The following is a 13,148-nucleotide window of genomic DNA, read 5'->3' as shown; positions in this document are numbered from 1 at the left end:
GAGAAGAAACTTGGAAACAAACATTACTGGTAAAACCTTGTAAGGATCTAGCTTTATAAACTTGCAATTTTGCAGTCTTTCTCGAAGTCTAGAAATACTTAAATGGTCTTAGCTTTTCAAACAAGAGAAGAAATTGCTGATTTTAAGTCAGTGGTATAAGGTTTTTCATCTTTCTGCCTTCTGGCAACAAATAACTTCATTTTTTAGCCTGAAAAAAACAGTATGCTTTTTGTTTTGAGTATGCAGATAGCTTAGTCCGTACATGGCCTGCTCCTCCTGTATTTTTTTTTTAACAGTCTTCTGGATATTTGTTTTATAATATGGTGAAGGACTGTTTTGGCATTGAAGGTACTGTATTTTCTTTTATGTTTGGAAGATTAACGGGCTACTGAGCTTTTACTATAGTGCTCAGTGCTTTACTTAACCTGCAGTAAGATGCTGTTACTGCAGTGAGGGTCCTTGCTATACATTGTTTCCTTGTCCTTTGTAGTGGCACTAGCTTTTAAAACTTTTCTTTTTTTCTGCCCCTGCATTCCTTTTCAGCTAAGTGAAGACTTTCCTGACCCAGTTGCCCGTGCTAATGCTGATAGAAGGAATGGTCAGGAGTTTTCTTTTAGCAGCAGCCCGTACATTAGCTGTGCTAAGTTAGTTTCACAACTGTAACTGAAGGCAGCCTAATCTTAGAGCTCTTCTGTCATGGTGTTATCTTGCCTTTAAGAACTCTGGGGCACTATGTGTATGACAGTAGTTTGGGAATCAAACTTGTGTTGTTCATAAGTATTATTAACTGACTATAAGTATAATTAATTGACTGTATATTATGGTAGCATATGGTGTAGTTGTGTTGGTATTTTGGGAGTTTTTTGTCCCTTCCTCCCACCCCCCAACATAGTGCAAGGTTCCTCTGTGTGCATTCTTCCTCCTCCCCCTCCTTTTATAGGCCTGTTGCTGCTTATCTGACCTTTTGGAGATCACCATTTCTTTAGATTTGCTTTTTTAGGTTCTATGTTTCTGTTTGGAGTCTGTTTGATTCTGCCTTAGTTGTGCTTATCAGGTTAATGTGGGTCCTCTAGTGTCATCTATGGCAAATACAGAATTACAATTTTCAGTGATTCCTTAAATACAGCATTATTGGAGCTATACTGTCATGGATTTTACAGAGAACTTAAAAATGACAGCCTGAGATAGTAAGAGGAATATATAATGGAGGCCAAACAACATTTGTCCTGCTGTCTTTAGCAGCTCTCTTTATCATTATGAGCTAGATTCTTGAAGGGTCTTGTGTGCCTTCTCAGAATAGTTTCCCAGCCTATAAGCATTTATGCTTTGGGACTTCTTGCTCCGGACATGGTATTTTTGTTTAATAGAAGATGAGTCCATCACACTATTGAAGTGTTCCTTTCTGTATGAAGTTTAGTATCCGTAGTGTCACATGGCAAGGCATTTTGCAGTTGATCAGTACGGTGTGTCCATGGGCTTCTTTTGAACCTGTTACCTCATAGTTTTATTTGATGCCACTTGGCATTTGCAGACTGGGATGGCAAAGGTCAGTTATTTCAGTTATTCTGTGCTCACTTTTCCTCTTCCTGTAACCTTCTTGGGTACACTGCAGAGTACACCAATGCCTGCCTGTTCTTGGTTTGGTGATGGTAGCTACTGGTGCTGTAATAGAACCTGAAGTGAGCCCAAAGAGAGAATTCTGTCTGGATTTCTGTGGAATATGTCCTAGTCTGCTTCAGTGTCCCTCCTGTGCTGTCCATTGTCAGAGACCTGGACTGGCCTTGAGCAGGAGCAGCTGAGGTCCATTTGCCTGTGCTTGTTCAGTGTCTGCACTGTGTGAAAGTGGCTGTTCTGCTCCTGCACGTGCACAGGTCTTGGAAACAATATTCTTGCATTTAGCCAGGTGGAGTCTGGACTAGTGTCTGTGGTGTGCCTTATCTCTCAACAGGTCTCTGTCCTAAGAATTGTTAAGAGTTGACTGTATTTACCTACACATTTGATTTAATTAATTTCTAAGAGTAATAGGACATTACACAGTTACGAGCAGGTTATTTGTAATAAATTTTAGACATTAGGTTTGAATAAGTTTTAATTATGACTGTCTTAGGCCTATGGTTAAGTTTTGTGAACAAAAAATAATGTTTCCTGCATGTGGACTTAGTTTTTACATAATCATTAGAACTTCTTCAGTGTTCAGAGACTGGAATTAAAAAATTTCGTTAGGCTATTACCTATTTTATTATTTTTAAAAATAAAATTATTTTTCTTATTGATATTAAAAGTAGAAAACTAAGATTGAATTGAAAAAAGAACTTTTCTCTCTGAATATATTCGTTTACATATTTCCTTGACAAATTTGGTATTCATGTTCTTGTAGGGGAACCATTGTGGTTTTAAACATGACTGAATATGAAGTTTTTTAAAATGAGAAAACCTGATATGTATATGAGTTGCTTATTGATTTTCTGTGTTGTGTGTAAGAAGGCTACTGAAAGATTAATTTTAGCTTGATGGATTGGCAAGTGGATTAGTAGCTGGAGAAAATATAAACACATTTTTTTGAAAAATAGGGAAGTAGCAAGCGAGCGTTAGTTTGAAGATACTTGAAAACTGTTAGCATTTGACAGTTTTGGGCCTTTCAGTAATATTTCCTTAACTGTTGCAGTAATTTCCTTTGGATTTCTGACACTCAGTGAGGAGGAAATAAAATCATGACCATTTGGACTGATTATAGCTTTTTGAATCTCAGTTCTTTTATCTTCTCGTAATACTGAGTATGCATTCTGTTTTTTAAGCAAATTGTTCACTTATATTTAATACAGCGAATCTTACATTCAAATAGTTTTCTTGCAGTAATCTTTTCTTGCAGTAATCTACAAAAAAAAAATTCTGTAAGCTTAAAAGGTTTAATTTTGCTATGCAAGTTGTTACTTTGAAATCTGATTCCAGTGGATGATGATCAGGAATGCTGTGTAACAGCATTCTTTGTGTGACTTTTCACCAAGACTTCTTTCATGCAGCTGCTTGGGGAAAGGCCAGCTAACAATGTGGTGGTTTTATGTCATGGTCCAGACCCTCTTCCCACCCCCTGGGTTAGTGGCAGGATCTCCCAAGTCTATAAAAACATTATATGCTAGGTTTTCCTGTTGCTGTTGTTATTATTAGAGTCTCACTGTCTGGTTTACTGTTCTGATGAGTTTTCTTGGTGTTAATGTCTAAGAATGTGGATGGTATAATGTTATATGTACACACTGAGACTATGCATTTTGCAAGTGCTTACCTACAAATGTTCTGGCCTTTTGGAGCAGATTTTACAGCAATGTGTGTGTTCTTTTTTTTACTGGGAACGGAAAAAAATATAATAAATTTAAAATACTGCAGTAATATAAAAGCATGTGTTGTCATATAAAATATTGTATGTTTATGATTTACATTACGGCTAATCACAGTGTATATGTAGAAATATTTTTTTAGAGTTTTGGGTGCTTATTTATACATTTCTTCCCTTTGTTGTATGAAAGAATTTCTTGAGAGAGGTGGAAGAAACTCAGTAATTCCATAGCATGCCAGATAAAATAATTAAAGCTATTAGCTTACTCAGTGGACCAATGGAATGTCATCTGTAACTGTTTCAAAAACCAATTATTTGTTTTGTTGCAGAATGACGATTCAAAATTAATCAATTCTTTACTTGACGAAGAGATTTTTCTAAATTGAGTATTTAGTGAAATTCAGTAGTAGAACTTTGTAGGATGAAGCCTTTTTCTTCATAGACAAATAGTATTTATTTTACCTTTTTAACAAATTGTCCATTGTATATCAATGACGAGGTTGACTACCAACCACAACAGTGAGAGGTCTAGTGGTTAGTGTGGCACCTTCTTTTTACCACTCTTCAAAGAGTGGATCAAAAAATATAATGTGAATAATGCTGTATTATTCATAGCAAACTCTAAATCTTTATTTAATAGAGAAAGGAATAGACAGTAACTTCAGCTGACAGATTTCTTACCTGTAAGTTTTCTTGTTTTTGCAGGAAAGGAAGCTCAGGGTTAAAAGTATATGGAATGTCTTAATGAAGAGACACTTAACTAAAGGTTTAAAATAGTACTTAATCTTTCCCTTTGGCAAAGAGTAACAGTAATGGTCTTAAGTACATGTTTGAAAGGTGAATCCAGCAGGGTTGGATAGAGCTCAGCCTTTGGGTCAGTCAGCAGATCTGATAGTTGTGGAAATGGAGGGTGCAATTTCATGTAATCTAGGACAGCTGTTGACCTCTGCTGAAAGGAGGGGACTGTGGTTTTCCCCTGGCTGGGTGTTTCTGCACTGATGGTTTTGTGTATGGTAATCATGTGGCCTCAGTGTGGATTGCTTCAAGCCATTGACGGATCCTACTCAAAGGCAAACTACTAAGTTTCCCGCAAATTTACTAATGAGATGAAAAAGAAATTATTTGCCCTGCTACATAACAAACTCATATGCAAGGAGAGGGCAAGAATGTACAGTTAAAAGCAAAGAGTAAGGTGAGATCCTGCTTTTCTCTTACAGTCTACTGCTGAAATGGATTGAGGTGTATCCTTAATTAACGGCTTGAAGCAACCCTCATATGAAACTACCATTTCAATAAAGAAAGATTTTTCCACACTAGAATAATAAATACATTCTCTTGGTTTGGGAGTGAACTGTAGTTAGAAATAAAGTAAGACTTCTTTAATAAAATACAATGTACTCTAGGAATTTAGAATTCATAAACAAATGTTGCTCTGACATTGATGCATGGTTAGGGGACGGTGATAATATCCCAGAACTCTTGTGCTACCAGGCTGGTGCTGTGGCTGGAGCTCAGTGTGGCTTCATGATTCTGGTCTGTACAGTGTGCCAGGGCTTTGCTGCACAGCTTCAGCACTGACTGTGGCTTATAGTGGAGTCCCTGCTCTGTGCCTCTTAGTTCATCAGCAAGACATGGGCTTCCCTTGTTGTGGATGGTGGGATGGGATTATATGTTTGTTGCTGCTATTTTATTATGAAGTCAAAGACTATAAAAAACAAGGCTTGAAAATTTGCACTGGAAGGCAGTTTAAAAGTACTGTGAGTTTATTTATGGAGAAGGCACTTGTGAATCAAATTTTGGGCAATTAAGCAGTAAAGTAAAGGCAAAAATTTAGTTAGATGGGTAACATACTGTGTATTATTTACCTTCCTTGATTTTCTTTCTTAATTTACTTCAGTAGAGTTTGCTTCTAATTATAGAGCTCTTTGTTGGCAAGAGTCTTGTGTTTGCTGATGGTGAAATTGCTAGGAATTACTTTTCTCTGTCACATTGGGACAGCAGATCAACTATTTTCAGCTAGAGTTTGAAGTCTGAGCTTTATTACTCTGAACGTTAGTGAACAATGTACGTTAAAATTATACCTGCTAAGTATGTACTGCTAGGTTTGCACTGAGTTAAAAATCAGTAAGGCACCAGAAATAAAAATCTTAGTGAAAGATTGGTAACATTTGGATAGATTCTATGGTGGTAATTAAACATTTTGTGAACTAGAATGAAACGTAAAAATTGGCAAAACTCAATGATGTGTCTTTCTACGAGATAAATCAAAATAAAAATTCATTTAAGTGAAATGCTACAAGTCTCATGGTGTATTTAAACTTTGAAGATTTCTCAGCATGAATTTCCAATTTTTGATATTGGAAAAAATTGGTTTCATTATTGTTACCAAAATACATCTTAGAGTTCCTTTATGTGTAGTTTCTCGTGTTGTTTTAAAGTTGGTAGAATTTATTTTCTAAGATCTTTCCAAAGGAAAATGTCTTAGTTATCTTTGTGTGATGTTTTTTTAGAAAACACAGTTGTTTTTTTTTTTAAAGGTAAGCAGCGTTTCCCAAAGTTACTTACTGAACCTGAAAGTGCAGTTGAATTAAATATTTTTAACTTTGTCTATCACCAGTAAGTAAAAATTAAAAATGATGTTTTACAATTTCTGGATGGAGGCACTAATTGTTGTAGAATATTGGGGTTTTTTGAAGTAAAAGAGGCAGTGAATCTGTCAGCCCGTTGTAGCCTGAGGGGTTTTCTTCAGCAGTTTCAGAGAAAACAATTCTAATAAGTGTTCACAGAAACAAGCAAACTTGATGGCTAATTTGATGTGTTTCTCAGGCTTTCTAGTTTAAAAAAAAGAAATTAAGTTCATTTTAAAGTAAGCAAGGCAAGCAATATCATCTGGTAAAAATACTATTATTGAGAAGGCACATATGTCAAAAGGCTACCATCTCAAAGATTGAAAAATAAATAAAATAAAAAAAATCTGAGTATAAGGGAAATTTTTAAGAACATTTTGCAAGCTGCCAGTATCCCTATTTGCAAAAACATGTGTCCTGCCCTCTCTTCCAGTTAAAGTTGTTCTGAAAGTGAGATGAAACCAAAAGTAAATTGGATATAAGGAATTCAGTGGGGTTAGTAAGAGTTTGTTAGCAATTACTGCGAGTTTCATAAGTAAAGTTTAAAAAGCAAGTAATACGTCTGTGGCCATTTGTCTGGATTCAAACTATACACAACTAAAGTGAATGGGAGCTTATCATTGACTTAGAGAGTAAATGATATGGTTATAGAGATGGGTTTGATGAACTCATTTGGAACAAAAGCAGTCTCAAAAATGGCATGAGTTCCTGGCTAAAGTTAGAGAACAGTTAAGAAAAAGTAGGAATATCTTGCTATTTTTTCTGTGTGGTGTTTGAATGAAGAGGAGAGCTCATAAAAGAATTTCAGTTGCAACAGAAACTAGGGAGAATGTTTTGAATGTTTTTGAATGTGTAGAACAGTGCTGTTGCAAGTTTTTATTTGGTAATATGTGCATTGCTGCACAAAAGTATTTTTCACACTCAAACATTGGTATAGCTTGAAAAGACTGGATTTAGAGATGGCTTTTTATTCCTGGCTGAGAAGGAGGGCGAAGGTGTATAGCTGCTGATGAAATTTTAGTTGCTCCAGAATAATGTAGTAAGTGAATTTAATAGGAAGTCTGTAGTGCAAATTTTATGGCTTAGATGGAGTAAATGGGAAAATACGTCTTTTAAGGTAGCCTTAAATACCACACATTCTTTTAAATGCTTGCTTCTCATATGGGCTTCTATGTACAGTTTGGAAGGCTGTCTTTAAAAGGTTTCGTTGTCCTTGCAGACAAAGAAGGCACTTATCATCCAGTAGGAAACAGTAGACAGAAGCATTCAACTTTGAATGTGGCAATAGGTCCTTTATTCTTCTGGGACTCTGAGCTCTGTGCTCAGCCTGACTATGTCAGCAGAGGATCAGAAGGTGTTTTTGCACTGTGTTAAATAGTCAGGAACGCTGTCAGTTGGACAAAACATGAAAAGTAAAACTGTTGGTAGGTTAGTAGCTCATTCTCTCATCAGCGAGACAGAGGAGACCTATCTCACTTTGGCTGTAGGTATCCTTACTCCCGTGCTTATGCTTTGTAGCAATAGTGGCTAGTCTCTTGATGCTTTGGAAGATGGTTCTTGTTTGCTTTTTTCCTGTTTTCCTCCTGCTGTCTGGTGTCTTGCTTACATTGCAAAATGGAATCTTCTTGACCTCCCTTAACTATAAAAGTTTTGTGGAGGCACCTACAGACCTTGAATTGTCAGAAAGTGGAGATTGCACAGCACCTTTAGACAACTGGTTCTTGACCACATTTGTTCTGAAAAAGTATCTTCCTTACTCCTCCTAAAGGGAACTCTCCTTGACACTTCCTGGTCAGCTGGGCATTGCTGTCTAACAATTCTGTATTTCTTCACCAGTTAAACTTTGGAGAACAGGATATTTAAGAAATTGTATACAGGGGTCTTGAATCCAAGTGGAAGCTGGTGCTGGAGTTAGGCTTATTTTGGGTGTAGGCATTTGAGACTGGTAACATAAAGGTGCTGCAACCATCCCTCTGGTTAAATTATTGTTGGTCATTACTGTGATTTTATATTATTGTGATTTTCCAGCAAGGCCAGATGATCTGGGATCTGAAGGTATCAGATGGAAACGAGTGGAAAATGTCCCTTGTCCTCAATTCCATGGGCACTTATTCACCCGTGTTTAAAAAGTGTTTTAGTGCTCTGGTGCTTCATTTGTTTCATTATATAGACACTGGTTTTGGTCTCATGAAAGTTAAAAGCCTGCTACTGGCCACAGCTGTCTTGGATGTGTACTTTCTTTTTGTAATTAGAAAAAGTGTTGTGTGTTTGTTTTTTTGTTTGTTTGGTTTGGTTTTTTGTGGTGGTGTACTATTCAAAGTTACTCCTGAAACTGGTTCCTTATAATAAAAATTCTTTACCTACCTAAATTTCAGTTCATTTAGTGATTTTTTTCCCCCTAATGTCTCTGGTATATCTTATATACTTACATAATAATTTTCCATTATATGTAAGTGTAACTGGAGTACAGGCTTAATTACATCTGAAGTAAAAGCTTTTGCCATCTGATTATGTGTAGCCAACTGAAGAAGGTTCATTTTTTTCAAAAATTCAGTGTCACTTTTTTATTGGTTTAATAGCTTTATTAGAGGAATGGTGTTTCTATTTGAGTTAATTTTTTAAGAGAAGATTTAAAGATAAATATTCACCATTAGCACCATGCTAACATTTATTTGTCTTTAGTAAGATGATTCTGGCTTAAAGCAGTTTGCAATTCTTAGAAAAGCCCTTATAAACATTATTTCCCTGAAGATATTTCAAGTAGACAAGTGAACACAAAAGGTTGTGGTTTTTATTTTTTCTGTCTATCTGTTAATGATAATTTTAAAATGGTCTGTTGGAAGGATTTTAAAAGCAGCTCAAGTTGGCAATTTATACGGTTTTTTACCCTACACTTTTATTAGGCTCATACCTTTTCTATATAATTCTAAATTAATAATTTAGAATAATTCTAAATAATTCTAAATATTTGTGAATATTTAGAATTCTAAATAATTCTAAAGATTTGTGAATAAAATTATGGAGCAGCAGAGATACTGTCTTTAGTTGCAGTTGAAATACTAGAACAATATGTGTGGTGTTGACTGTGGATGTTGACTAGAACTGTTGTGTATGTGTGCACTTTTTGTTTTCTGTAGTAAATTGTAACTACCAATTTAGTAAATGGAGAGTGGGGACGCCAGATCCGTTGGCAAAAACTGGAAAAGATTTGTTTTTTAAGAAAAGTCTCTGGAATTGCATATGCACTTTTTATTGTAAATACCATTTTAGAGTCTCAATAATACTACTGTGAGCAAGCACACCTTAGTGTTTAGCTCAGTTTGAGTCAGAGTACAGTTTGGTGAAGAAATTAAGAACTTTTAGATTCTGTAGAGTAGTTGAAAACAAAATCCAAGATAAAAGCTCATAAAGGTCTGCAGAGGGACAGTATATAGTGTGTTTTGTGTTTAATTTTTTTTTTCTGGGATGATGATGATGATGGTTATTATTGTTGTTGTTTTTATTATAGCATGTGTTTGCACATTGATTGTTTACTTTGCTTGCCTAATCCAATAATCTGCTAGATTACCTAATTATGTAAATCTGACATTTTATGTCCTTAATGTTTGCATACAAGTAAGCCTGGGTAGGAGAAAAACAGAATTATTTTTAAAGGATACTGAGGGTCTTGTGACAAGAGACTTCAGTTTTTCTCTTGGAGAAGAACAGAATTCACACCAAGTGATTAGCTGCTCCAAATTCACTTTTAGATGAGGTGATAATACTTTTAATAATTCTATTATTAATGTCAGTATAGCAATATGTTGAGTTAGCTAAGTAGCAGCTTCTGCTAAATTTACAGTTATAGCATATGGTCCTCCACTGAAACAAACCAACAGCTCTCAGAATCTCTGTGTTGAAAAAAGGCTTCAAATTAGTAGGTTTGTCTCTGACTTCGTGTTTTCCCCCATCTCCATCCGACTAAATGTTAAGACAATTAAGAATGTTGGCTTGCTCAAAATGTTGTTAAAGCACAGTATGGTAAGTAACTAACCATTTATTGATGACCCCAAGTTAATGAATTAGAATAGGAGTGGATTTGTATTTGTATTCCTATGAAAAAATGAGTTGGCCACAACTTTATAAATGAAAAAGCAAGAGATTTCATAGAGAGGATGTGAGGGTGTCTGTATGTGTTGCCATTTCTTTCTCCAGAAAGAAGCAGGAGTCTATTCAAATCAGAATGACATTTTTAAAATAAAAATTATACACAGAGGTCTTCTATGATGCTATGCTTTAAAAATACCAGTTTGGTCAGATGCTGCTTCCTTTTTTCAGGACTTTGTGTAGTTTTTATGTAATGACTGTGTTAATCCAAGAAATCAAAAAGTAATAATTTTTCTGTTTGTGTGTTACTGTTTGTATAAATCATTAGTATTTGAATTTCATGGAGTATTACTCATATAAATTCTCCCTGACTACATTTAAAAATGTATTTCTGATCATCTAAACTTTGGATAACAAAAATGAAATGTAAACATGACTTAAGTGTAATTTATGTCATTAATATTCTAAACAGTTAAAATGTTTAAAATGTCTGTGGAAAAAAGAAAAGCGTTGTAAAAGGTTCTTTGCACTATAATTGCACTACACTGAAATGTCCTTTAAGCTTCTAGAAAACATTAAATTCAATTATAACTTTTTGTAGGTTGGGCTCATGTGGTTTGTGCTCTGTACATTCCCGAGGTGCAGTTTGCAAATGTTTCTACAATGGAGCCTATCGTGTTGCAGTCTGTTCCTCATGATCGTTATAATAAGGTATAATTATATGTCTTTTTATATCTAATGTATTTATTTTAAAACATGTGAGCTTTAATAATATAAAACTATACTTCTTAGAATGCACTTCATATAAAATTCCTAAATGTGTGCAGTAATGCTGTAAGTTTTCTGCAATGTCTTTATGGTAAATTGAAGAATTAAGAAAGCTGTATTATTAAATTAAGTTGTAAGGTTGTCTGCCATGTCTTACTAGTCTTTTACAGATTAGGGACTGTTTTGTTAATTAAAAATATCATGATCTTAGAATAGCAGTTTATTTTTAAAAGAATCTGAAATATTTTCCATAGGTTAAAATACTGTTGCAGCTGATATGAGATGTTACTATTAATTACCACAAAGTCCTAGTTTAAGTGTTGATATTAACATATACATGTTTATAAACATTTATTTTAGGACAGAAAGGTATGCTAATATATTAAGGCAAGTGCTTGCAGACTTTTGCCTTTGTAAGCAACATTCACTTTTGTGGGATTATTTACTTACAGGAGAACTGCTCCTAAATAATTGTCAGTGAGATGGAATGTTTTATAAAGTGTGGTGAGACTAAAGAAAAAAAAACCTTAAAGCAGAGCAATAAACCAGTAGCTTGTTAGTGTTCTTTATTGATAGTTACATTTTCCTTATTTCACTTGTGTTACTTTCTCCTTGTTTAACTACATTGGTCTTTATATGTTCTCTTCTGCAGATGCAAACTGAATTTCTGATGAGTCATGTTACATATTTTTCATGTGTTGTTCTTTTCATCTCTATTTTTTTTACTTTATTTTATGGTAGTTTGTGGACACTGGAGTAAAGTAGGAATAGACTGTGTTATAAAAAAGAGAAGAAAAAGGCATGCATCACATGTTATGTTCTCCCTACAGGGAGACCAGTCCCTGTTCATGTTGTCTCTGTGAATTCTCACACTCCCCACATCCCTTTCCCAGTTTCCATCTTTGATTTATGGGCTCCCCCTCCATTTTTCTAGCCTTTTTCCTTTCTTTGGTCTTTTCCTTTTCTGTTTCACTTTCTCCAGTTGCTGTCAATAGATTTTGTCCATTTTATTTACCAGTGTAGCTGAAAAGCCAGGAATCAAAGTCTAGGTTTTTCTCAAGCTTTCTCATTATTACCCGAACATCTTTATTGCCATCTCACTATTTACTTCCCTCTGCATTGTCAAGAACGTGCCACAGTGAGATTCAGTACAGAACTGATAAAATGTTTCTGCTTGGACACAAAGCAGCAGAGATTTGCTATAATAAATTAATTCATTTTTTTCTCTCCCAACTCTGAGGAAACAGAATATCAGTTTTCTTTTTCCTTGGTAGTAGTCAGTCATAATTTTATTTTAATTGGTAGTAGTTGTCTCTTAATGTACTTCAAAAATTTCATGAATTGTTTTATCTCACACCATTTCCATTGATGGTAATTGGATATTGGATGAGTAAATCCTTGTAACTTCAAAAAATGTACTCTGCGTCTTTTATTATTACTTGTTGAGAAAATCCATTGTCTGTCTCTGTCTTTAGTCTTTAATTCCTTTTCTTCATAACTAAAGTTGCTTCTTTCTCAAACAGTTTTTTTTCTAAATATATGACAATACAGTTGTGTTTTGCTGTTAAAATTCCAGTTTTAATTTTTGTTGGTCTGTAGTTACTGTGATTTTTTTTTCTCACTAGATAGTTACTAGCACCATACAGTTAATGTAGAGAGAGTTCTGATGTTGTCCAGCTCTTAGTTCTCTGTGCTATGGGCAGGTGTTCTGATTGAGGCTTATTTTCCATGTTAGCAGTCAGCCTAAAACTGCTTTTATCAGGCCACTAGTTTATTGAAGTACAATGAGACCGGTGTCAGAAATATCAAAGTTTGGGGTCACACTCCTAGCCTGCAAGTTATTATTATTTTTGTTCTCTCTTTTTACAGAACTCAGATTTCACTGTCATTATTTGGTCTTTTTGGGTCAGGGAGATAGAGGCTGTGGGTTTCAGGGGAATCCAATAAATGGCTGTACTGCAGTTGCTGCAGCAAACCTTCTGAAACCAGTCTAACTGCAGTGCCAGCAGCAGTCCAGTTGTAACAGTACTGAATTTAAGAAGTATTGTCTGACAGGGAACTCAACTCTTGCTAGGTCTGGTGCTGAGTTCAGTATTGCTGTGGTTAAACTGCCGTGGGTCCTCGGGTAGGCTATTCTTGAGCAATACCTCCCAAAACCAATACAATTATTAGTTCCCTTTTCATGTAGCCTGCAATAGTTTCACCTTCTACTCCTATTGCTATTCAAGATAATTTGTGGCTATTTAAATATTTTTTTAGATCAGATATTTTGTAAAGCATTTTACTCTGACTTTATTGCTTTGCCTAAAAATGGGAAAGAAAGCTGTTTTTTTGAG

The 13,148-nt window shown here is 35.0% G+C and overlaps 1 protein-coding gene across 6 annotated transcripts in view; it reads left to right on the top strand.

Annotated features, from left to right (window-relative positions):
• MLLT10 (MLLT10 histone lysine methyltransferase DOT1L cofactor) overlaps positions 1–13,148 on the top strand; it is a 125,091-nt gene that overhangs the window by 23,916 nt on the left and 88,027 nt on the right. For all 6 annotated transcript variants that reach the window (XM_014882203.2, XM_088160629.1, XM_088160613.1 and 3 more), the window contains one exon: positions 10,646–10,755. In XM_014882203.2, coding sequence (XP_014737689.1) covers positions 10,646–10,755 — 110 coding nt within the window. The remainder of the gene's footprint in view (positions 1–10,645; positions 10,756–13,148) is intronic.

This window comes from Sturnus vulgaris, chromosome 1 (genome assembly GCF_052056855.1).
Source record: "Sturnus vulgaris isolate bStuVul1 chromosome 1, bStuVul1.hap1, whole genome shotgun sequence".
NCBI lineage: Eukaryota > Metazoa > Chordata > Aves > Passeriformes > Sturnidae > Sturnus > Sturnus vulgaris.
Note: the sequence above shows the minus strand (reverse complement) of the source record. Positions and strands in the feature narration are given on the sequence as shown.